At 40.0% G+C, this 25775-nt stretch overlaps 1 protein-coding gene across 5 annotated transcripts in view; it reads left to right on the top strand.

Moving 5' to 3' along the window:
• Rnf111 (ring finger protein 111) overlaps positions 1–25775 on the top strand; it is a 73824-nt gene that overhangs the window by 10175 nt on the left and 37874 nt on the right. For all 5 annotated transcript variants that reach the window (XM_057767791.1, XM_057767793.1, XM_057767792.1 and 2 more), the window contains exon 2: positions 21834–22723. In XM_057767791.1, coding sequence (XP_057623774.1) covers positions 21853–22723 — 871 coding nt within the window. In that variant the 5' untranslated portion in view covers positions 21834–21852. The remainder of the gene's footprint in view (positions 1–21833; positions 22724–25775) is intronic.

The following is a 25775-nucleotide window of genomic DNA, read 5'->3' as shown; positions in this document are numbered from 1 at the left end:
GTTTAATTACATATAACAAAACAGTTATCAAGTAAGAATTACAGTTACAATATTTATATCTATTTTATCCTTTATCATAACTAAAGAAAACAACTATAACTAACCATTTTTCAACTCCATCAAAGATTCCAGAAGGATATAATATTACCTAAGTCCAAAACTCTCGAAATGACTCTCATTGCTTGGATAGTCACCCAAAGTTCCTCTGTACCGTTGGGGCATCAATCTTCGGCCTACAGGCCCATAGTATCCAGCAGACATTTCCATGAAGCAGGAAATTCCAAAGATAGTTCAGTTACTTTCTGCTGTGTCCTGTAGAATGTCTCGCAGACTCTTTCATGAATCAGGAACCCCGAAAGACCACCTCACCTATAGGCAAGTTTAACAGTCCTCTTTCTGTGGGTTCCTTTTGTCCAGTTTATGCATCAGTCCAGGCAAGAGCAGTTTCTTGCCCAAATGCCTATCAAACTCCATAAGTAGCCTCTTCATGCCCAAAATCTTCTTGAAGTAGATTGGTGCTGCCAGGAGCAGATGTGTCTCATTGTTATGAAAAGCCCTAAGTTATTAAAACATTAAATGCCATATTCTGCAGTCTTTGAAAGATATGAAGAATGTCTATCTAACTGAAATATATCTCTGTATATCTAGAAAAATCTAACATGACTACAAGCGACTATTATCGATGATTATCCATTAACAACCTATATTTCCTAATTAAACATTACATTTTGAAATGAACTACATAATACCTTAATCAATATCAGAAATACATATACATATTACAAAATTGACCTTAAAATCCACACCAATGCAAATTATTCATATCTATATCATCTTTGTTTGGTAATTCATGTGCTCAGTGTCTGGTGTTCATTCATCACATATTTTCCTTCTGGTGTTTTATTAACAATTGCAAATGCTGTAGAAAACAAGTGGGTGGTTCATTGAACAACCAGAGTCTCTAATTAATTTGCTGGGTTTGTTTTTTCTTCAAATTTCTAGTCATCTGTCTATTCCTCGGCCAGTTAAGCCTTTTAATCATCTCTTTTGCAATAAAAAAAATTATTAGATTTATTCATTTTATGTGTTTTCCCTGTATATATGTATATGCACCGTGTGTGTGCTTCTGACCTTGAAGGAACTGGAATCATTGTGAACAGCCAGCATGGGTGTTGGGAATAGAACCCTGGTCTTCCTGTAAAAGCAACAAGTGCTCTTAACCACTGAGTCATCTCTCCAGCCCCTTATTTATTTATTCATTCATTCATTCATTCATTCATTCATTCATTCATTCATTTATTTATAGGATCTTCCTGTGTAGTTTTTGAAATTTGGAATCCTGCCTCCACCTCTTTGAGTGTGGGATTACAGGCATATATCACCACACCCAGCTAATATTTCTTTGGCAGGACTTGGGTTTTAGGTCAGTCTAGAGTTTCTGCTTAGCACATACAAGGCCCTGAGTTTAATCCCCAGCACCACAGTAAACAGAAAACAAATTATAGGCATTCCTGCTATTTATTCCCCACACTCCAGTTTCTAGCTGCGGGTGGTGTGCACGACTATATCAGCAATGGAAAACTGAAGCCTGAAAAATGGAAGTTTGTAGCTAGTTTTGGGCTGCAGAGCAGAACTTTGAAAACAAGCAAACAACTCCCCACACAAATAAAAAGAACACAAGTTCATTTCATTAACCACGGTTGAATACATGTTGATATTTATTTGCCTTTAAACTTTACTTTCAGTGAAGTGCCTCATTTTTGTTTTTGTTTTTAAAGCTTTGTTTCTTCACTACACTGAGCAGTAAGTGATAGTAGATCACAGAGTGCCTGTTATTCCAGAAGGGAAACAAAGGCGTGTTTCTTCACAAATCTCCTTGGTATTTAGCTCAGTCTGCCTGGAATATGCAGTGTGAATAAAGGAGAGGTTTCACAAGGGATTTGCCCCAATCTGAATTACTTACTCTAAGTGAACAGTAGTTTCAAGTGCTTAGGCTGATCTCATCCATTCTAGAAGTTCCTCTAGAGGGAGTCACACGTCTGCTTCCCTCAGCAAAGGTTCTGAGGTTTTCCTATGTTGCTACACATCTCACTTTATCTATGTTCTGTCTAAAATTGACCATGAATAAAACTGTGAACATCCATATGCAAGCTTTTTATTCCCCCTTTGAGACAGGGTTTCTCTGTAGCTTTGGAGCCTGCCCTCAAACTCACTTGGTAGACCAGGTTGGCCTCGAACTCAAGATCTACCTGTTTCTGCCTCCCTAGTGCTGTGATTAAAGGTGTGTGCCGCCACCACCCGGTTTATGCAAACTTTTTGTACGTGTGTTTCATGGAGTTGTTGGATGATAGGTTAAATGTCTGTATAACTATTAGGAACCTCAGAGTGTGTAGTATTTGATTGTGCTGCTTCTTGGTGGTTGGCTCTTTTTACTTTTAGCCTTTTATTGGTTGTATAGTGGGAGCTTACTGCAGTTTTCATTCATGTTTTTCTGTAATTTAGAGATACTGAGCACTTTCCAGATATCTTTATTGACTTTTTTTTTTGCAGAAATGTCTGTTCACATATTTTATCCATTTTTTTTTTTAGTTTTAGTTTCCATGAGTTGTTAGAGGTTCCTCTTTTTTTTTTTTTTTTTTTTTTTTTTTTAAGTTTCTCTGTGAAACAGTTCTGTCTGTCCTAACACTGTAGACCAAGCTGGCCTTGAACCCCTGCCTCTACCTCCTGAGTGCTGGGATTAAATGCTTGAGCCACCACCACCCATTTGAGTTGTTAAAGTTTTTCATGCATTCCCTGTGTGTGTGTGTGTAAATTACATATACATTTATAATGTTCTCTTCTTTCTCAGTTCTTCACTAGTATCTCTGAAGAACAAAAGGTTTTGATTTAAGTGTTGCCTAGTTCATCAGTTAAGGAAGAAACAGCACCTTTTTTTGGGGGGGGGCGCTTAATTGCCTGCCTTTTTTTCTTGTGGAAGCTTTTATGGCACAGCTGTTAGGATAGATTTTGCCTTTGGGATGCAGATACTGAGACTCTTTTCTCCCAATTTGTTCTCTAGTTGTTTTATCACTGTTTATTGGAAAGATTATTCCTTCCCTGTTGTCATTCTTGATAGAAATCATATGATGGTATTTATTGGTATTTATAAGTATTTCTAGGGTCTCTGCTTTTTTTTTTTTTTTTTTTTTTTTTGGTCGTTCTGGGAATGGAACCAGGGCTTGGACATGCTAGATAACCACTGAACCACAGGTCAAGTTAGTTACCCATCATCCTCTAGTGCCGCTGTAAGCCATTGAGAGTATCAGTCAGTTATTTGCTGTTTGTTTCTACTTTAGTGTTTTAGTTTTCTTCCCTTCTCTTGCCTCTTTTCCATTGATAGAATGTATTTTATTAACTCCACTGTTGCTTGATTTTAATTTTTTTTTATTTTTATTGAGCTTTACATTTTTCTCTGCCTCCCTGCCTCTCCCCTCCCCCTGGTTAATTTTAATTTTGTCTTTGTTTTCCATTTTCATTCACTTTGGGCTTATCCTATACCTTTTTAAACTTTATTACAGTCTGTCTGCCTTCAACGAATAATGAACTGTTATTTCATGTATAATATAAGTAATTCTGCTGCTCCAGAGGTTGAGGCATGAGGATCACAAGTTTGAGGATAGGCCCTGCAACTTAGCAGATACTGTGTGAAAATTAAAAAAATAAAAAAGAGCGGGATGTATCCTGGTAGAGACCAGCCCATCACTTTCAAGGCCCTCTTGTACCAGAGCTGCCAAAGTGAGGAAATATTAGGAGAAGTGTGTCTGAACCTTGTGCTAACATCTGCCTCTCACTATGACTTGGGGAGGGTTTCTCTGTGACGTAACAAGAATAATCCTTGTGTGTTCTGAGGGAAATGCTAACAGTTCTTGTTAGTTCATCCTACGTTTATATGTTGACAAGGTGGTGGTGATTTTATTCGGTAAGTTCTGGTTTTTGTTTGTTTTTTTGTTTTTTCGAGACAGGGCTCCTCAATCTCACAAAGATCCTCTTGTCTCTGCCTACCAAATGCTGGGATTAAAGGTGAGTGCCACCACTGCTCTGCAGAGATGTGTTATTTTTATTTCTTTTTTCAGATTTCCTTGCCTGGGGTCAGAAGATGGCTGGGTTCTGTATCTATCTGGAGCTTGGTGGTAGTGTAGAAGAGAAGGAGTGGAGAGCTTCACATCTAGTGGATGCCTTCCTCTTGTTAAACTTACGTGCAGTTTTAGCTCTTTTGCGATTATGTAAGTCTTTCAAATGGTGGAAAGTTCCTTATGAGGAGTGTAGAGATGGCTCATTGGTTAAGAGCCATGCTCTTCTGAGAACCTGGGTTCAATTCCCAGCACCACATGACAGCTCACAACTCCAGTTCCAGGGGATCTGACCCTCACACACATCCTAAATGCAGACAAAACACCAATACATGTGAAATAAAAATAAATACCTTTTTTTTTCTTTTTTAAAAAGAAAAGAAAATTACTTTATGAAGTCATCCCAATTGCCCTTTCTCTGCAGTAATCATCATTCTGGATAAGTAGCTGTTTGAAGTCGAATCCCACCTTTGAAGAATGTCACTTATCAAGTGTTTTCTTTTTCATTCTTTCAGGTAACTTGTGTGTTTGCATATACTTCACCATTAGACATATGGTTCTTTCAGGGAACCTTTGTCTACAGAAAGTAGGCAGTTGAGTTTTCTCTTTCCTTTCATTTTGATTTCTTTTGGGGGGGGGGTCAGGTCCCCTGAGAAATTCTTTTCCCTAAGGTCTGGCATTTAGACAAAATCCAGCATACCCTCAAGGGCTTGACGATAGTTTCTACTTGCTGAGAGGAATTCTCCTTATCTTTGGCAAAAGGGGCCTGTGGCTCTTCCATTAACACGTGACTGTGGTGCCCATTAGCGAGTTCCTCTGTTCCTGCTCATAACCTGTCCCAGGCACAGGCTCCTTTCATCCCAGGTATCCTATTCCCTTATAAACCTGGAAAAATTTCCCCTGCTATTTCTCTCTGCTTTCCAGTGAGACAGCCTCAGCAGTTTGGAACAATTTTTTTTCTCTTTCACACATTGAACAGCTATTTTTGGTTTCTTTACTGTGTCCATTTCACTCATTTTTTGAGACATTGTCTTGCTACTTTGAATTCATTCTGTAGCCCAGGCTGACCTTGAATTTGTGGCAGTCCTCTGACTACAGCCTCCTAAATGCTGGGGTTACAAGCTGGGATTACATGGCTCCTTCTCTTTTTTTTCCCCCTATGGAATGCTTTTTCTGATCTACCCTCACTTTAAGGATTAGACATGCTTCTAGGACTGTTTCAATGCCTGTGTCTGCCTTAACACCTGCTTTACTAACTTTGAATTACCCAGTGATAAGCCTCCTGTCTGCTAGGCTAGAATAGAGTAAGGACAGTTCTGTCTTATATTTGTATCTATAATAACACACAGAGCATATTTAAGGTATTCAGACAGTATTTATTACAAAGTCACATAAACAATGAAACTGTATTTATTGTCTTAGTGCTCTAGAGGTGAGGTTCAAGATCAAGCAGTTGGCTGTTTCTGCTGAGACCTCTCTTTGGTTTGCAGTTGACAACCTTCTGGCTTATATCTTCATATGGTCTTTTGTTTGTATGTTTGCACCCCCCCCCCCCCCACACACCCTGTGCTTTTGAATTTCCTCTTAAAAAATTAGACCTGGGAGGGTGTGGGTGGGGCTTGTCTCTTAAAGGGACAGGACAGATTATTACAACCACCATTCCATGGTAGCCACATGGCTATCAGTGTTGTTGACTGAACAGGAAAGGAGCTAGCATTTGCTAGGTTTCTCCTCGCACTTGCTCTCTTGTCCACTTGGGGGCGCTGAGTGAGGGATTGTTGTCTAACTCCTGAATGGGAGAGAATGGAAATAGTTGGCTTTCTTCTGGAAGAAAGCTTTGCTTATGGAAGTCTGATATTACTAGGGGTTAGAATCCAACACTGCGTTACTTGCGTGGTTGTCACATTATTCCAGCTTTGGTCTACAGAACTTCCACATGGGTTAAAAAAAAGTTTTGTTTTGTTTTTTTAAAGTCTTGTAGTCTGTGCTAGCTTTGAACTCAGTATGTAGGCAAAGATGATTTTGAACTACTGACCCTCCTACCTCCAAGCACAGGTATTCAAGGAGTTTGAAACTGGGGTTTTGTGCATGTGGGGAAAGCATACTGCAACTAAGTTAGAGCCTCTAGCCCCAAGGATCAGTCTTTTCTTTTTTTATTTTTTAAGAGTACGAGTAATACCATGTGTGTAGATACATAGGTCACAAGAGGGTTCTCCCAGATCCTCTGGTTGTGAGACACCCTACTATGTATGGGTGCTGGGAATTGAATTTGAGTCCCAGAGCATCTCTCCAGCCCCTATATAAATACTCAGTCATATGCTAAGGCATTTTTGTTTATTTTGTTGGAGACAAATCAGTGTGGATACTGGCCTCGACAGCTCTTTTTACTTAACCTCAGTTCTGGGTCTAGGAAGTTTGAATCTGGATATTTGTATGAGTGGTGGAGTCGGTTCAGCATCATGCATTTGTATCACACTGCTGGGTAGCATCAGTGTGGTAACTCTTCTGCTATGGTAAGTAGCTTTTTGTTTGTTCTGTGACATGGTCTCTCTGTGTAGTCTAGGCTGGCTTTGGACTCATTCTTTTAGCTGCAGTCTCCAGAGTTCAAAAAGTCACATTTTCTTTGTTTTCCTTTCTTCCTTTTCCTTTCCTTCTGTTCTCCCTCCCTTCCCTTTTTTTCTTCCTTCTTTTCTTTTTTCTGAAACATTTTTTTCTGAGAGATTTGCCTGCCTCTGCCTCCTGAGTGTTGGGATTAAAGACTTGCACCACTGTACTACAGTAGCACCACTTTAGGAAGTAGCTTTGAAAAATCTCTGTGAAGTTTTTTTATTTTTAAAATCTAGAGGATCAGCAAGATGTCTCATTGGGTAAAGAGGCACTTGCTGCCAAGCCTGAGGACCTTTGAATCCAGCATGATGGAAGGAAAGAGATGACTTCTGCTAATTGTCCTTTGAGGCACACACACACACACACAATTTTAATAAGAATTTAAGTAAAAATTGCTAAGAAAAACTACAGTGAATGCTTTCTTGTGTCATGGGTGAGTAATGAAAAGTTAGACTTTTCTATTTTGTTCTTACTCTAAAAAAATTGTCTTGGTGCCAAGGGTAACTGCACTGGACGATATAGTAGTTCTGAAATTTCCTAGGGAGTCATCATCATTGAATAATGGAAACTCCCTCTCTTCTGTGTCCTTTCCTTCTCTTTTCATTTCTGTTTGTCCTTTACTGGTTCCCATAGGCTCTAGAAAGCTTTTTTTCTTTTAATTATGCTGAGAATGATGTTACGTTCATATGTGTATGATTTGTATGTGTAGAGGTCAGAGAACAACTTCGGAGTCAGTTTTCTGAGGATCAGGCTTGAAGCCAGAGTTGAAATAAGTGCCCTCACAATTGAATCATCTTACCACTCCTTTCCTTTGTTTTTTTGTTAATATTTTATTTTTATGTGCATTGATGTTATTGCCATGGGTGTCGGATACCCTGCAATTGAAGTTATAGACAGATGTGAGCTGCCATGTGGGTACTGGGAATTGAACCTAGGTCCTCTGGAAGAGCAGTCTTAGCTCCTGAGCCATCTCTCCAGTGCCCCCCCCCCCCTTTAATTTCTTTTGACAAGGTTTCTCTGTGTATCCCTGGCTGTCCTGGAACTCACTCTCTTGACCAGGTTGGTATCTAGCTCATAGATTTTGCCTGCCTCTTTCTTTCTATCTCTGTCTGTCTGTCTTTCTCTGTCTCTCTGTCTGTCTGTCTGTCTGTCTGTCTGTCCCTACCTACCTACTAAGACAGGGTCTTACTGTATAGCTCAGGCTGTTCTGAAACTCACTATATAGTAGTCTAGGCTGGCCTGGAACTCCCAGAGATCCATCTGCCTCTGCCTTTGCCTCCTGACTGCTGGGATTAAAGGCCTGCACCATTATACCCAGCTCACCCCTTCCCTATAGGGGTTAAGGCAGGTGAGGGGGTGTGGCATCTTTTTCATTGTTGTAGTTCCATTTAATAGGAATTGGAACATTCTGCCTGTTTCCTCTTAGAAACCCTGTTAGATATTCAGAAAGTAAGTGGACTGGTTTTTAGAAGAGTTTATTGTTGATTTTTTTTTAAATGATTTGAAATATAAGCTGCAGGTTTTTTTTTTCTTTTTATTAGCTGGAAGGACAGCTGTGGGTATTGGGAACTGAACTTATTTTTGGTTGTGAACCTAACCTTTAACGGCTAAGCCATCCCTCCAACCCAACAACTATGGTTTTAAGAAAGGTTTTGGTTAGAACAATAGTTTTTTCTTGTCATGACAGTTAAAAGGAAAGCCAATAAATTTTACAAAAAAAAAATAGATTTTTTTTTTTGTTTTCTCATTTTTTGCCATTTTAAAATTCTATGCCTAAGTCTTTGTTACTTTGTCTTAGATTTTAGGATTTGTACATACTTAGGGTCCAAACTAGAAACTTAATTTTTTAAATTTCCTTTTTTATTTTATTTTTTCAAAATGAATGACAAAGAATAAAAATGAAAACGCTATTTTGACAATATAGAAGCCTAATTTTCTTTCTAGAATCCTGGTACTGGAAGTGGGCAAAGAGATTATTCGTCACTCTTGCATGCTAACCCGTTCATTAGAGAGCTTTTCCCTGGGTGTCCTGGCTTTCCTGCTAGCTTCTACCTTTCATTCCCTTCGTTATTAGTTAGAGCTCCCTAAATGATGTTAGGAAATGTGATCCTTCATTCCTTGATAATGATTCGTCCTACAGAAGAAACAAAATCAGAAAAACTCCTTAGTGGTTAAGGTTCCTGCCTCTCTGCATTGTTAGACCTGAATGGCCTGCCTGTTCTCTCTCACCCTTGCTTCAGTCTCTCTTGGGCTTCATGGCTCCATGATGTTGGTACCAGAGTCTCTTTGCTGGATCCATTGTGTTCCTTCAGAGTGTAATTTTGTGCATTTTGGCTCATTAAAGTCAGATTCTGTTTGATAGTAAATTTTGAGCTTCTTAGAGTATAGGATTATTTTTCTCTTCTTCTTTGAGACAGAGTTTCTTTCTGTAGTACTGGGCTATCCTGGAACTCACTGGGTAGGCTAGGCTGGCATCCAACTTATAGAGATCTACCTGACTCTGCCTCCTGAGGCACCACTGCCAGCTTTTTTTTTTTTTTAACATTATCTTGCTTTTCCCTCAACCCATATCTCTAGCACATGGTTGTTTTGTAATTATCTGAATAACTTGAGCACAGAAACATTTTCATTTTAACTGTGGCTTACTGTAATTTTGCTTCACACTGCAAAATTCACAAAGTAGTTTTCACATCTGACAAAGGAGCATTTACTGCTTCAATGGGCTTGTTCTCTTTGAAGAGTTCTGTTGAAGCAGATCATGGTGGCATATATCTGTCACCCAAGATAGGATTGGGAGTTTGAGGCTACATACTGAGACCCTGTCACAAACGAAATGCTATATGTGTGAACCATACTAAGTGTAGTTATGTATATTTTGAGATCTTTTTAGTAATTTAGCAGAATGGCAATGCTATTTATTTACATTATTGATAGAGAATTTTTTTAAGTTCAAAATGTTAAATGCATCTATAAAGACGTTTAGCTTAGTGATAGTTTGCTTAGCATACCTGAAGCCTGAGTTCAATCTCCAGTACTAATACACACACACACACACACACACACACACACACACACACACAAGCTGACTTAAGACCCTGTTTAGCAATGTGGTTTTCTGTTACTTCTTGTAGACTGTTATATATTATAGGCATGTAAAGTGAGCCATCTTTCTGTATTTTATAAAAACATTAAGATGGGCATGGTGGTTTACACCTGTAATCCCAGCATTCAGAAAACAATAACAATAATAATAATGAATATATAAAATAACAATTACTTTAAGTTTACTTCTGTTACTTTAAAATAGAGCAGCCTTCAGCTTGCTGCCTGCCAGTTAACCAAAACTTGCATTTCAGTTTTAGGAACTGGAAGGTAAAAAAAACAAAAACAAAAAACAAAAAAAAAACTCCACTGTGGTTTGTAAATTTAAAGTTTCGAACATTAGCAGGCAGTTACTTGAAGGGTATGGAGATTGTTTTTGTTACATGTTATTTTCTCAACTTTCTTTTTCCTCAGTGTTAGGAACTGAAGCCAGGCAGGGCCTTGAGATAGGTAAGCTCTTCCACTGAGTGAAATCCCCAAGCCTTACTTTTCAGAAGTTTTTTTTTTTTTGACATGTTTGTTTTTGTTTTGTTTTGTTTTTGGTCTTATAGACAGTGTTTCTCTGTGTATCCTGGCTGTCCTGGAACTCTGTAGACAAGGTTGGTTTTGAATTCAGAGACCTGCCTCTGCCTCCCGAGTGCTGGGATTAAAAGCGTGCACCACCACTGTTGGACCTATTTTTCGGTTCTTTTTTTTTTTTTTTTAATTTATTTATTATGTATACAAACATTCTGCCTCCGTGTATACCCGCACGCCAGAAGAGGACGGCATATTATTCAGTTCTTATTGACCCTTTTTTTGACTAACACAACAGTAATAGTTACTGTACTTTTTTTTTTTTTTTTTTTTGGTTTTTCGAGACAGGGTTTCTCTGTGGCTTTGGAGCCTGTCCTGGAACTAGCTCTTGTGGTTTTGGAGCCTGTCCTGGAACTAGCTCTTGTAGACCAGGCTGGTCTCGAACTCACAGAGATCCGCCTGCCTCTGCCTCCCGAGTGCTGGGATTAAAGGCGTGCGCCACCACCGCCCGGCTAGTTATTGTACTTTTAATGATATCAGCTTGTGTGAAATAGATAATGGTTACTCTTTAATATTAACATATCTAAAAATACTAATTTAGAAACTGTGGGCTCATACTAGTAATGAGATCACAGCCTGTATATTGTTGTACAACAGTTTCCTCTGAGATTGAAACATTCCATCCTGCTGGAAGCTCCTTAGGCAGGAAGGTAAACAATTTAATATGTTTTCAGGCAGTCCCTGAAACTGACTAGATTCACTAGGCCCCTCCTTGCCAGAGTAAACAATAAGAACTCAGAGTTCTCAGACAGCTAGAATGGCAAGGAAGACTTAGAGGAGAAAAGTTGCCGAGAAGATGTGACCAGACCAGATGCCTGTTGACTGGACAGTGTGCTCCAGGTTCCCAGCTTTTGTAAGCTGTCTGTCACCCATGCTGGGGTAGCTTTGGTGATGCAGCTGTCTTTGAATCATTTCTGCTCCTGTAAGTAACTCCTTACTCATATTCCTGTTAGAAACCTCAATAAAATTCATTGCTTCACCAAATTGGACTTTGGTGGTGTCCATAATTTGTTATTTTGTGGGATCCCTATTTGGAGTGAGTAGATGTGTGTGTGTGTGTTGTGTTCTCCAGGAAAAGTTTTGTCATACAATAGTTGTGTATCCTGGGATCACATTGAATTCCCTATTAAGTTTTTGTGTAGTTGCATAGTTTATATAGTTGACTTAGGTAATATAGGCTCCGTGTGTCCCTGGTATGGTGTTTCTCTGTGTAGTCCTGACTGACCTGGAACTCAATCTTTGACCAGGCTGTCCCTTGAACTATAGATTCACCTGCCTCTGGGATTAAAGGTTTTTGGCACCACTACCCCGCTTTATGTGTCTCTTATTAATTTTGGTAGTTTGGTAGTAGTTATTTTACCCGTGTCTGTGGGTAGTTTGTTATTGTGTGTTTTCTGACTAGCTGTTGTTTGTATATAAAGGACAGTTGGTGACTTGGTTTTGGCCATGGTAAACGTACATACAATGGCCTGTTTTGTTTCCAGTTGTTTTCATCCGTCAGTTTCCTGCAAATAAGAAAGTTTCCTGATTTTTCATTTTCTGCTTGTCTTCATTTGAAAGATATGGCTTATAGTTCCTTATTTTCTTTCAGATTATGATGGACATTCAAAATGGACCTGTGAGCAGGATCTAGCCAGTCCTCAGATTTACTGTGTAAACTTGAAGCTTGAAATCTTAAAGGAATCTAGACTTTCTAAAGACATGGTTATTTTCCTTAGAATATTATACAGTAGCATGTGCTGGCTGTGTGTGGTGGTATGCAACTTTAATCCGAGCACTCAGGAGGTAGAAGCAGGCTGATCTCTGTGTGTTTGATCTCTGCCTTGTCTATAGAAAGTTTCAGGACAGTCAGAGCCACATAGGAAGACCATGTCTCAAGAAACAAACAAAAAGCTATAGCAAAAAAGTGTTGTGTGGTTTGGCTTAAGGGCTTAATACTTTGATAAAAAAGAAACTCACTTGGTTCCTTGCAGTTCTCTTTTATGCTTACTTTTTATGTTTTATGATATGATGGACCCCAACTATAAGATAAATATCTTCCTTAGACCCAGAGCCCCAAGACTTGAATATAGCACAATGGTGAATATTTAAGAAGTCATGTACATTGTTGCCTAATCTTGACTAATATAACTTTTCTCATCCTGGAGATACTCTCTTGCTGTCTTAGTGATGGTTATCAGGCGTCACCGTGCTATTAATTACCCACGTGAGAAATTCAGCTGCTTTTTTTTTTTTTTTTTTTTTTTGGTTAATCGAAGGGGTTTCTCTGTAGCTTTGGAGCCTGTCCTGGAACTAGCTCTTGTAGACCACGCTGGCCTCGAACTCACAGAGATCCGCCTGCCTCTGCCTCCCCAATGCTGGAATTAAAGGCGTGCGCCACCACCGCCCGGCTTCAGCTACCTTTCCTTTTCTCATTAATGCAGAAAGAGGTCAATTGAGTACCTACTAGGTGTCAATCAACTCTCCTTTTTGTTTGTTTTTGTTTTTTTAAGTAGAAGTTTATTGAGAAAAGGGTAAAGGGGAGGAAAGAGGGAAAGATAAATACAGAGAAAGAGTCAAGGAACAACCTGTCTCTTTAGAAGAACAGTGGGAAAGAGACCTTTTTTGGTTTTTCTGAGACAGGGTTTCTCTGTCTAGCAGCTCTAGCCATCCTGAAGCTCACTTTTTAGACCAGCTGGCACAAACTCAAAGATCTGCCGCCTCTGCCTCCTGAGTTCTGGGATTAAAGGCATGGCACTCCTATGCCTGGCTCTCAAATCTTTTTATCTTTCTCTTCCTTCTCTTTCTTTCCAGGTTTATTGAGTACACTACAAGAAGCTGCTAGCTTGACAGTAGTGAAAATGTTGTCTGCTATTTAAAAACAATTTTTAACATTTTTTATGTATATGGGTGTTTTGCCTGTATTTATGTCTGTACCATGTGTGTACAGTGCATTTGAAGACCAGAAGATGGTTTTGGCTACTCCTGGAACTGGACATAAAATTAGCTGCCATATGGGAACTAGGAATTGAGATTAGGTCCTCTGACAGAGCAGCCAGTGCTCTTAACCACTGAGCCATCTCTCGAGCCATCTCTCCCTGTTTTTGTTTTTGTACTCTAGACTGTCTCAAACTTAAAATTCCCCCCACCACCCCCGGGTGCTAGAATTATAAAGTATGTGTCCATACCTAGCCTAGCTTGTTTTGTTCTGTTGTATCCTCCTGATCCTTCATCTTCCCCAAAAGATGCATGTCTCATGTTGTCCAGGCTATCCCTGAACTTGTGATAGCTTGCCTCAACCTCTCCACTGTAAGTGGCTCATTTTAATTATATATAACCATTTGGCAGTAAGTACATTTTCATTGTTGTACAGTCCTCTTCCCTCTCTGGAAAATTTTCATCTCAAGCTGAAACTCTGCTCATTAAACACAAACTCCCATTCTTCCCTTGCCCTGCCTGTCACATTATCATTCTCCTTTCTCTGTGTGATTTGACTGGTCTAAGTCCTTCCTGTAAATGGAATCGGTGTTTGTCATTGGGCCTTTAAGGTTTGACAGTATTGTAGCATGTGTCATGATTTCCCATTTAAGGCTTGCTGCTATTCCATTTTGTGTATATGTCAGCATGTTGTGTAGCTGGTCATCTGCTAGATGCTTGGGCTATTTTTACCAGAACTGAAATTACTACATTATGTGGTTCCATGTTGATACTTGAGGAAACATCGTACCATTTTCCACAGCTGCCATTCTACAGTCTCACCAGCAGTGAACAAATGTTCCAGTTTCTCCACATCCTTGCCTGCATTTGTTATTCTGGGTTTATGGAATTGCTACCCCAAAGGCATTCCCTTTGCAATGTCATTGAGCATGTTCTCCTGTGCTTACTGGTTTTGAAGAGATGACTGTCAAGATGATTGTCCATTTTACAATCAGATTTTGTTGTGTTGTAGTTTTTATGTGTCCTAGAAATCAGTCCCTTGTCAGATATGATTTGGAACATTTCCTAGCACATTGCATGAGTTGTTGTTGTTTTACATTATTGATAGCTTGTGTTGTGCCTTGTATAGGTTTTGTTAGGGAAATACCTGTATGGAAATTTGGGGGTGGGAGAGGCAGAGAAGACAGAGCTGTCAGACTGAGGTGGAAATTTGATTCTGAGTGAAGGACATTGGGCAGGGATTCCAAAGCCTAAGGCAGTTGCAACATGGTCACCAGGGTGCCATGGAAGAAACCCTGTGTTTCCTACTTGCTACCTTTGCCACTCTCAGTTATTCAGCAGGGCACTCGTTTAGTGGTAGTCAGTGGGTTGTGGCTGGAGGCTGCTCGTTTGTTCCTGGCAGCTCAGAACCAAAATAATCACACAGAAACTATATTATTTGCAATACTGTTTGGCCAATAGGTTAAATGTGCTTCTGGTTAACTCATATCTTAAATATTCCCATTTCTATTAATCTGTGTATTGTCACGTGGCTGTGGCTTACTGGCAAGGTTCTAGAGTGTCTGTCTCCATCTCCAGCAGCAGCTACATGGCTTATTTTTGACTCTGTCTACTCTCTCGCTATATCTCTTCCTGCCTGGCTATAGTCTGTTAAGCCATTGGCCAAAAGCAGCTTATTTGTTTGTTTGTTTGTTTGTTTGTTTATATATACTTTTATCTTTTATCATAACTAAGGAAAACTATAATTATAACCATCTATTCTTCAACTCCATCAAAGACTCCAGAAGTATATACAATATTACCTAAGTAAACAAGAAGTGCAATGTAAACAACTTTTCAAAACTTTCAAAACTCTAGAATTGACAGAGACATGTCACTGCCTGGACGGTAAAACAGAATTCTTCTGTAATGTTTCGTCATCCATCTTCAGCCTACAAGTCCATAGTTTCTGGCAGACTTTTCCATGAAGCAGGAAATTTGAAGATTTGTTCTGCCTTGTAATGGCAAAGTCCGTTAGTTGCTTTCTTCTATGTCCTGCAGAATGTCTGGCAGACTTTTTCATGAAGCAGGAACCCCGAAGGACAGTCTCACCTTTAGGCAAGTTCAGCAGTCCTTTCTCTGTGGGTCCTACATATCCAGTTCACACAACATCAAACAGTCCAGGCAAGAGCAGTTTCTTGACCAAATGGCTAACAAACTCCATGAGAAGAACTCTTGGATGTCCATCATCCTCTTGAAGTAGGTTGATGCTGCCAAGAGTAGATGTGTCTCATTGTCATAGAGTCCTAAGTTATTAAAACAATTTAAATGCCATATTCCATAGGTTTTTGAAAGGTTTGAAGGTTATCTAACTGAACATATCTCTATATATCTAGAAAATCTAACTACCATGACTACAAACTTGACTATTATAGATGACTATTAATCTGTATTTCTTAATTATACATTACTTTTTAAATGAGCAGCACAATACCCTAAAAGCAGAAATATACATATAACAAAATTGACCTAAAATTTGTATCAGTAGACCAAGATCTATACCAATGCAAAGTATGTATCTCTATGGGTTATCCCCCTTTAAATGTAAATAAACGTTTATAAACAATATTTGGGAATTTGAGCATAGTTCTCTCCAAACTACTGCCTGCTTTTTGTTGGGCGAAGTAATTTTGGAGGTTCACGGAGACCTTTCAGGGGGTGTTGGTCCATCAAACGACATTAGTCTGGAAGGAGTCCACAGGTTCTCATCCACTGGAAACAAAAGCAGAACCTCTTATCCAAAGCAACAAATTTTTGGACCCAAATTGTGAAATCAAAATACCTTTAAAATATATGTTGGTTAAACAGCCAATATAATGAAATGTCTGTCTGTACACAGACAAAAAAATTTAAAGAAAACACAATAATGTACATAATCCAAACTCTCTGCATATATTTCATCTTTATGTGACTTATTGTTTTTACTCCTTTTAATCTATGACTGTCTGTATTCTGTCTCTTTAAAGACTTTACCTTTTTTTTTTTTTTTTTTTTTTTTTTGGTTTTTCGAGACAGGGTTTCTCTGTGGCTTTGGAGCCTGTCCTGGAACTAGCTCTGTAGACCAGGCTGGTCTCGAACTCACAGAGATCCGCCTGCCTCTGCCTCCCAAGTGCTGGGATTAAAGGCGTGCGCCACCATCGCCCGGCTACTTTACCTTTTTTTAAAAAAAAGATTTCTTTTTATAGCTGTCTATATTTTTCTTTTCTCTCCCAAGCCTTTGTACATTTATCCAACACCATGACCCATCTAGAGGTATTTTTTTTATCTGATTTGTCTTTACTGTGTATCTAATTATTTTCTGACCATAAGAGTGCCCCCCGCCCCCCTTTTAATGCTAAGCGGGCATGTGGCTAGGACCAACTCTGCAGCACTGTCTGTTGGCTTCACCCAGTCCAACATGGCAGGGGCATGTTCACTGTCTCAGAGAGTTATTCCCTCTACCCAGATCCAGGGTCAGGTCACAGAGGGCATGTGTTGCCATTAAGCAAGTTGTAGCACTCTGCTTAGAAACTCCACTTAAATGCTCCGTAGCCAGACCTCCCAAAAGAGTCAGAGCCTTTTGTGCTGGCAAACCAGGAAGATACTTTTTTTTTTTTTTTAAGCCTTGTAGTAGTTTTTACTGCTAAAGCTGAGTCAGAAAACCCCTTAAAGGAGCTACATCTCTGCTTTCTGCTAGCAAACAGCTTAAGAAGCTGTGTTAAACTCTGTTGTTTTTTGTGTGTGTGTGTGTGTGTGTGTGTGTGTGTCTAGAATTCCTTTTCAAGCTCTCTCAAGTTTTTAAGTGGATTTAGTTGACCACATTGGGCACCTATTTGTAGCTAGAGGCTGCTCGTTTCTTCTTGGCAGCTCAGACCTGAAATGACCACACAGAAACTATATTATTTGTACTACTGTTTGTCTAATAGCTTAAGCATATTTCTGGCTAACACTTATATCTTAAATTAACCCATTTCTATTAATCTGTGTATTGTCAGGTGGCTGTGGCTTACTGGCAAGGTTCCAGAGTGTCTGTCTCCATCTCTAGTGGCAGCTGCATGGCTTTTCTTTGACTCTGCCTACTCTTTTGCTATATCTCTTTCAGTCTGGCTATATTCTGTTAAACTATTGGCCAAAGGCAGCTTCTTTATTAACCAATGGCAATAAAATATATTTATAGCATACAGAGAGGAATCCCACCTCAGTGGGTGACTTGTGTGGTCTGGGCAGACACAGGGATAGATTTTAGATTTGCAGCTTTTAATCAGGTACTTTTTTCTTGTTTGGAAGCCTGCCAGGCACACACTCCTTGTTGTCATAGAACACCCAGGAAAAACACTTAGGACATTTAACACAAGATCTCAGGCCTTGTTGGGCAGATCAACAAAGGCCCAACCAAGATTGAAAGCTTTGTCACAGGTAAGAAAGAAAGAAGAGCAGTTTGACTGTGGTGGTGACTGAAAGGGAAAGCTAGGAGGAGCTGAAGATGGAGCTTGAGGTCACTCAAGAAAGAGTTGTGGCTTTATTTTTTTTGATATATTTATAAACCACTGAAAGATTTCCAGTGAGGGAATGGAATGTGGTCTGATTTATATTCTTGGAGTTCATGCAAGTGTATAGAAAAGGACTGTTAGAATGAGAAAACTAGGTCTCTGTAGCAGGGATCCAGGCAGTTCATACTGATTCAGCTAGGATGACAGCAGGAGGTGCTTCCTGTACAAAGGTCAATAGAACTGTGGTGATCCTGGATTTTATGATTATTGTGTTTTAGTGTCTAGTGTCTCCTTGTCTATCTTTGTATGTCCTTGCTTTGTAGAAGTAGTGACCTTTTAATTGTTATTGTCTCCAGTTTTGGCCTCTTTTGATCCCTATTTCATATTGTGCTACTATATGAGCCATTGAAAATGTAACTGTAATGATGTAAATTTCAGTTTAAAGTTTTAAAGGTTTAGAATGTCTTGCCTCTTCTTGTTGGCTACCGCATTTATCCTCTTTTTAGTTACCATTAAAGTAATAGGGCTCCTTCTTTAAGCCTTGCCAATTTCCATCTCTGCTCTGACTCACAGTTCTTTCAGTATTATCTCCTTTGTGTTTTGTGGCCTATATTTGTCTCTTTTCCATCTGTTATTTCTTTGTGGGTCAGTGCTGTTCAGTTCTTGTGGATTTTGGCTCTTGCAATGTGGTTATGCTCATCAGTGTCTCCTGAGTCCTTCAACCTCACCAGAGTAGACTTTCTAGAATTAGTGATTTCAACAAATGCAGTTTTTGTGTTGTGTAATTTTATCCTAGAGAGTTTTTGATGCTATCCTGTTTCTGTGCTATGAAAACAGCACTCTAGGGTCTGGAGAGACTGCTTTAGTGGTTAAGAGCACTTGTTCTTGCAAAGAACCCAAGTTTAGTTCCCAGTACTCATATGGTGTATCACAACCATTCATAACTTTAGTTCCAAGAGATCTGATGCCTTTGACCTCTATAGGCATCTGGCAGACATGCAGTACACATCTGTACATACAAGCTGTAGTGGTTTGAATAAGAATGACTTCTAGCTGCGTGGTGGTGGCACACGCCTTTAATCCCAGCACCAGAGGCAGGCAGATCTCTGGGTTCAAGGCCAGTTTGTTTGGTCTACAAGAGCTAGTTCCAGGCAGGCTTCAAAGATACAGAGAAACCCTGTCTTGGGGAAAAGGAAAAAAAAAAGCATTAGTGTATCTAGTTCATTTTCTGATTATTTCTAGAATTTTTTATAGAGAAATATCAGATCTCTTATGGCTTTAAAAATCTTTTTTAATAGCTGTGTAAAGCTGTATCTTTAGGACTGGGATGTGCTCAATTGATAGAGTACTTGTCTTTTGTCCCCAGAACCTGGGTTTGACTCCAGGCACTGATGTTTAAACCAGGTATGGTGACCTGGGGGTTTGGGTGTGGGAGGTGGAAGTTTAGGGTTTTCCTTGTATACATCGTGAAATTGTGTGGCTAGTCTATGGTAAGTACCTGAGACTCTAAAACAAAATTTGCCAGTAGTGGTGGCTCACTCCTTTAATCCCAGCACTCTGGAGGCAGATCTCTTTGAGTTCAAGGCCAGCCTAATCTACAGAGCAATTTCAGGGCACCCAAGGCTACACAGAGAAACCCTGTCAACCAAGGGCTAGAGAGGTGGCTCAGAGGTTAAGAGCACTGGCTGTTTTTTTTTTGTTTGTTTGTTTGTTTTAAATTTATTTATTTGTTCTGTATACAGTGTTCTGTCTGCATATATACCTGCAAGCCAGAAGAGGGCATCAGATTTCATTAAAGATGACTGTGAGTCACCATGTGGTTGCTAGGAATTGAACTATGGTCCTCTGGAAGAGCAGAGGTCCTGAGTTCAATTCCCAGAAACGACGTGGTCGCTCACAGCCATCTGTAATGAGATCTGGTGCCCTCTTGTAGACCTTGCTCTAGGTTTGCTGTACCGACACTAAGAGTACTAGTTGTGTCAAGCTTCTGTTGGAATTAGGTTCTCATTAGAAAAAGGATAGAAAGAGTCATAGGAGAGAGAAGCTGTATTTCTATTAGTTAACTAATGTCAAAAGCATCTAAATATACAGGAAGTATTTATTAAAAACAATTTTAATGTGTTAATATCAAAGGGAAGACATGAACTTTTCTGAAGATAAATGAGCGAATGTCTACTCATCCTAAATGGCACCAGCGATAGAAAAACCAATTGAGCTGTGGCTTGGTGAACCAATGTTTAACTGGGTTTCTTAGGTGCGCAGGTGGCTCCATTGCAGAAGCAGTCTGTCTCCCAGCGGCAGCTATTTCCTGTACGCTCTTGGGGAAGTCACCCCACCCTGCAAATCTTGGGATGGGGTGACTCAACCTCTGTTTTAACTGGTTTTCTGTAAACTCTTGGGAAGAGGTGGGCCTCATGAGTCCTTTTCCTTTGATGAGGGAAAGTTAATGACCCAATCTTGTGTAGTCCTCTGGCACTCAGATCTGCTGGCAGTTGAAGAGGGTAATAACCATGTTATTCCTTGAAGGCAGTATTTCACAATACAGGGTGACTAGTCTTTGGAATTCTTTTTTAGTTGAGGCTGCGTATTGAGCTGGGGGGGGGTCTCTTGAAATAGAGTCTTGTGACTGGCTTTGTATTCATTGTTGCAATACTCCTGCTTCAGCCTCCAAAGTGTTGTGATTTGATGACTTTATTATATTTTTTCCTAGAATTTAAATTACATTGAAATTTTAAGTTTTTACTGGCATTATCAATTATCTACAAGATGGCTTTCATTATGACATTTTTATCCGTGTATGTATTGTATTTTGATCATACTCACATCTAGTTCCCCTCTCGTGTCTTTCCTACTCCCCTCCCATTGATCCCTTTCCTCTTCCCAAGTTGTTCCTCCTTTACTTTTACATCTTTGTTGTTGGTGATGGTGAACTAGAGTTTCATTAAGAGTTGCTAACAGCAACATGAGTAAGGGGGATTATTTACAGGAGCATGGGCAATTTATCAGTGTCTAGACCAGAGAAGAAAATGCCTCCCCCTCCCCCAGCAACCATTGACTACCTATAAATCCTCAGGAGTGTAGCCTCCCTAAATTTAGTTTTAAATGATGCTAAAACATTGTAGATATTTTTCAGTATCATGTGATGTTTTGATAAGTTTGTTCACAGTGTGATATTTCAGTCAGGTTAGCATATGTGCCTCCACAGACATCTTTCTTTAAGGTATAGTTTTTAAAATCTTCTCTAGCTGTTTGAAGCACACAGTATAGGATCATCTGGAGTCTCTTATTGCACACTATCACCAAAACTTGTTATTTGTATGTAACTGTGACTAGTACTTGTTGATCAGCCATCCCTTATCTCACCTCTCCACCCCATTCTCTAGTCTTCATTCTGCTCTCAGCTTCTGGGAGATTAAATTTTTTCAATCTCACATGTGAATAAGTTCATGTAGAAATTACTTTTCAGCCTTCCTTATTTCACTCAATGTAATGATTTATAATTTTGTCCAGGTTATTACAGATGAAAGGATTTCATTTTTTTAATTGGGTGAATGGCATTCCATTGTGTATCTACTATATTTTCTTCGTCTGTCATTTGGCTACTGAGGTCAGTTTGTAGTGAATGCTGGTGTGACTTCAGCAGAATGGTTTCCTTTGACTGTACCCAGTGGCGGCACTGCTGGCAATGCAGATGGCAGTCTTTTGAATTCTAATTCTCTTCTCTAGTTTAATGAAGTAAGCTGAAAGGAAGTGTTTGATTTTGACCAAATATACTATATTGTGAAAGCTAGCAGGAATATTACAAGGTCCATTTGGTTACTGTTAAGTTGTTGAGTAGTGTATGCTAGTTAACTGTTTCTGAAAGTAGGGATAGAAGCAGAGGTACTGAAAGAGTGTTTGGTGAGAAAGTTAAATGGCTGGCTTAGCTTAGTCATGTTGTGGCTGCTGTAAGCTTTAGTCACTTCTGTAGCACATACATACTGAGTCCTTTCAATGTCTGGCTTGTGTCTCCTAGGCCTTCCTTAAAGTTTCCCATGTCTCAATGGACTCCTGAATATAACGAGTTCTACACCCTAAAAGTGGCTATGAAGAGTGGGACTCCTGATGTGCCCACAACACAGGAGAGTCTGAAGGGGGTCCTTCTGCACCCACAGCCCTTAGGGGCCAACAAGAGCTTCCCTGCAGAAGTGGAGATGATTAACAGCAAAGTGGGGAATGAATTCTCTCACCTGTGTGATGATTCAAAACAAGAGAAGGACATGAATGGCAACCAGCAAGAACAAGAAAAAAGTGGTGTTGTGAGGAAAAAGCGCAAAAGCCAACAGGCTGGGCCCTCATATGTACAGAATTGTGTCAAGGAAAATCAGGGAATCCTAGGGCTGAGGCAACATCTAGAGACACCAAGTGATGAAGATAATGACTCTTCCTTCAGTGAATGTCTGTCTTCTCCCTCATCAAGTCTCCATTTTGGAGACTCTGATACTGTGACTTCAGATGAGGACAAAGAAGTCTCAGTGAGACATTCCCAGCCTGTTCTGAGTGCTAAAAGCAGAAGTCACAGTGCACGGTCCCAAAAGTGGCCTCGGACTGAGGCAGAGTCTGTGTCAGGCTTGTTGATGAAAAGACCTTGTTTTCATGGTAGTGCACTGAGGAGACTCCCATGCAGAAAGAGACTAGTGAAGAGCAGCTCTTCTCAAAGGACACAGAAGCAGAAGGAGAGGCTGCTGGTGCAGAGGAAGAAGCGGGAGGTGCTGGCCCAGAGGAAATATGCGCTCCTCCCCAGCTCCAGTAGCTCCAGTGAGAACGACCTCAGCAGCGACTCTTCTTCTAGTTCCTCAACGGATGGAGAAGAGGACCTGTGTGCATCTGCCAGTGAGAACCCGAGCAGCTCCGCTGCCCCCTCAGGTGAGGAGGCTGGAGCAGTAGGTGCTGTGCCATTGTGCTTGCACCATGTTCTCAAACAGGTTCTCTTAGCCTTCATCCTTACGCAGTATAATCAACTGTTAAACTGTGACTAATTCCAGGATGCTTACAGAACTTCTCGTGACAAAAATTAAGTCAAAATTAACTTTTGTATGTTTATAAATTTTTTTAAGTAACTTTATAACTTGATGACAGTAACAATGATGCTGGTGATGATTATGAGACAGGATTTTACTGTGTAGTCCTGGCTGGCCTGGAACTCACTATGTAGACCATTCTCTAGAGAACTGGGATTATAGATGGGAGTCCCAATGCCTGTCTCATAATTAGATTAACTTTATTCTTTTTTTTTTCCTTCAAGACAGGGCTGTCCTGGAACTTACGTTGTAGACCAGGCTGGCCTTGAAGTCACTTGTCTCCACTTTCCTAGCCACCATACCCAGCAAGGTTAACTTTCAAATGAGTTGACTTATGGCCCATGTTTTTCTTTATTACTCTTTTAATATGTTTTACTTTTGTGATCTCTTTTTTTATAGGTAACTGTTATTTCCCCCATGTTCTATCCTATTAAGAACATTTATAATTGCTATACAAGTCTGCTTAATCTTTTCATTTGCTATGTTCTTGTTTACTGTTTTTCTTTTTGAGACTGCCTACTTGTTGTGGGTGTCCTTGATATTCTTGGATCTTTGTGCTTTAGCTTCTCAGTGCTAGGATTTCAGAGCCAATAATGTGCCACCATACTAACTTTTCAAGTTAGTGGTTCTTGGAGGCAGAGGCAGGTGAATCTTTGTGAGTTCCAGAACACTCTGGGCTTACCCAGTAAGAGCCTGACCCCAAGGAACAAAATAATAAAAATAAGTTGAAATGTTTGAGTGGTTTTGTTATTTAGTTTTTACATTTTGGGGCTTGAACCCTGGTCCTTAACATGCTCGAAGCAAGTGTGTACCTAGAGTGGTGGGGCTCACTTTAATCCTGACAGTGCTAGTTGGGTGCGTGATCATTTCCATGTGTGCCATGTGTTCTCCCATTCAACCCACCTCCTTTCTCTCAAGCACATGCATAGAAAAACTATATTTAAGTAGAATAAACTTGTGTACATACCACCCTGGAGGTGAGTATGTGGTGTTTGCTCTTGTGTGCAAACAATCCTGATAATGCATTGTTTCTGAAGTTATAATTTAAAAAGCTGTTGTACTGACATTTGAACTGGTAAGTCTGAACTAAGATTGGAACTAAGGTTAACTTCTTGAAATTAGGAAATTGGGGGATCAGGAAAGTTTTTTTTGGTGGGGTGTGTGTGTGGAGGGGTCAGGTCAAGTCTGAGTATTGTTTCTTGGGAATCTTGTTGTGTCTTTATCTTTTGAGACAGGCTCTTGCCGGGATCTGGGTGCTCATGGGTTCAGTTAGGCTGGCTTTGAGGGTTCCTCCTGCCTCTGCCTCCTGTCACTGTGATTTATTTTTTTAAAGACCATGTCTCTTGGGGGTTGGAGAAATGGCTCAGTGGTTAAGAGCACTGACTGCTCTTCCAGAGGACCCAGGCTCAATTCCAAGCACCCATATAATAGCTCACAACTCTCTGTTATTCCAGTTTCAGGGGACCCAACACCCACACCCATGACAAAACACCATTGCACAGAAAATTTAAGGAAAAAACTGTCTCTTATTTATTTATTTAGATTAATATGGCACAACATTTCTACCTTTCCTTTCTTCCCTCTAAACCTTCCCATATACATCTTCCTGCTGTCCATCAAATTCATGGCCTCTTTTTTTATTATTGCATGCATATATGTACATTTTTATATATGTATATATACACACACACATATATATTCCTAAATATGACCTATTCAGTCTGTATAATGTTACTTGTTTGGCCATTTTCAGGTCTAACCATTTGGCACTGGACAACCTCTACTGCTCCCAACTTAACTCGGTTGCCTATAGGCAACTTCTTGGTTTGGGTTTGATACCCTGTGGGCTTTTTTCCGTCTATGTCAGCATGTCCATTGTTTCACCCTTGAGTTATTTTTTTGTTTTGTTTTTGTTGTTGCTATTATTATTATTGACATGGTGGTAGGGCTCTCACTTGCCTCTGCTTGCATAACACTTTAGTTTCTGAGCTTTTCTCAGCCCTGGGAGAGCTTTGCAGAGGTCTAGGGAAGATTTTCAAGTGTTGAGAGGGATGTGTACACCACCCCCCCCCCCCCCCCGCGCAATTTTTTTTTCCTCCCCGAGACAGGGTTTCTCTGTGCAACAGTCCTGGCTGTCCTGGAACTTGCTTTGTAGATCAGGCTGGCCTCGAACTCGCTGAGATCTGCCTATCTCTGCCTACTGAGTGCTGGGATTAAAGGTGTGCACCACTTGACTAGAACTTTCCCTTTTTGTATGATGTTCAGCCTGCCAAGGTTCAAGCCTCCAGTTCACTGTTGAAACCTGCCATTTCCCTCCTTCCTCCATATTATTTAATCAGCATTTATTCTTTGTCATGTTTCATTTTTTTTCCGGTATTGAATGTTGTTTTGAAAAGTGTCCACTGAGCTCATGTGTTGCCTGAGAGTTGCATGGTGGTCCATGGTGGTCCTTCCTCCATGTATCAGAAAAGAGGAAAGCACTCAGGGTTGTTTACTCAGTTGGTCACATTTCTCTCATGTGGTCAGAATGTTAAGACGACACTGGGAGCAGGAGCAGCAGTTTTAAATCATGATGTTCAAGAGCTTGTTTTAGGAAATGAAAGTGAGCACCAGTGTGTTTATGGGGAGCATATGCTCAGCTGTTCTTCTTGGCTGATACTATGTAATTATTGATGCACTTATGTCCTGTCTGTCTTGGTAGTAGTAAATTACTTCAACTACATTGCTTTTGGAAATTAGCATCAGGGGCTACAGCTCAGTGAGTAAGAGCATAAGCTACTGTTGTGATGACCTGGATTCAATTCCAAGCACCCACATAGACTCACAACTGTATGTAATTATAGTTCCAGGGGATCCAACGCCCTCTTTTGGCTTCCTTGGGCACCAGTCACATACTT

This window comes from Chionomys nivalis, chromosome 4 (assembly GCF_950005125.1).
Source record: "Chionomys nivalis chromosome 4, mChiNiv1.1, whole genome shotgun sequence".
Taxonomy (NCBI): Eukaryota; Metazoa; Chordata; class Mammalia; order Rodentia; family Cricetidae; genus Chionomys; species Chionomys nivalis.
This window is presented reverse-complemented; position numbering and strand designations above follow the sequence as displayed.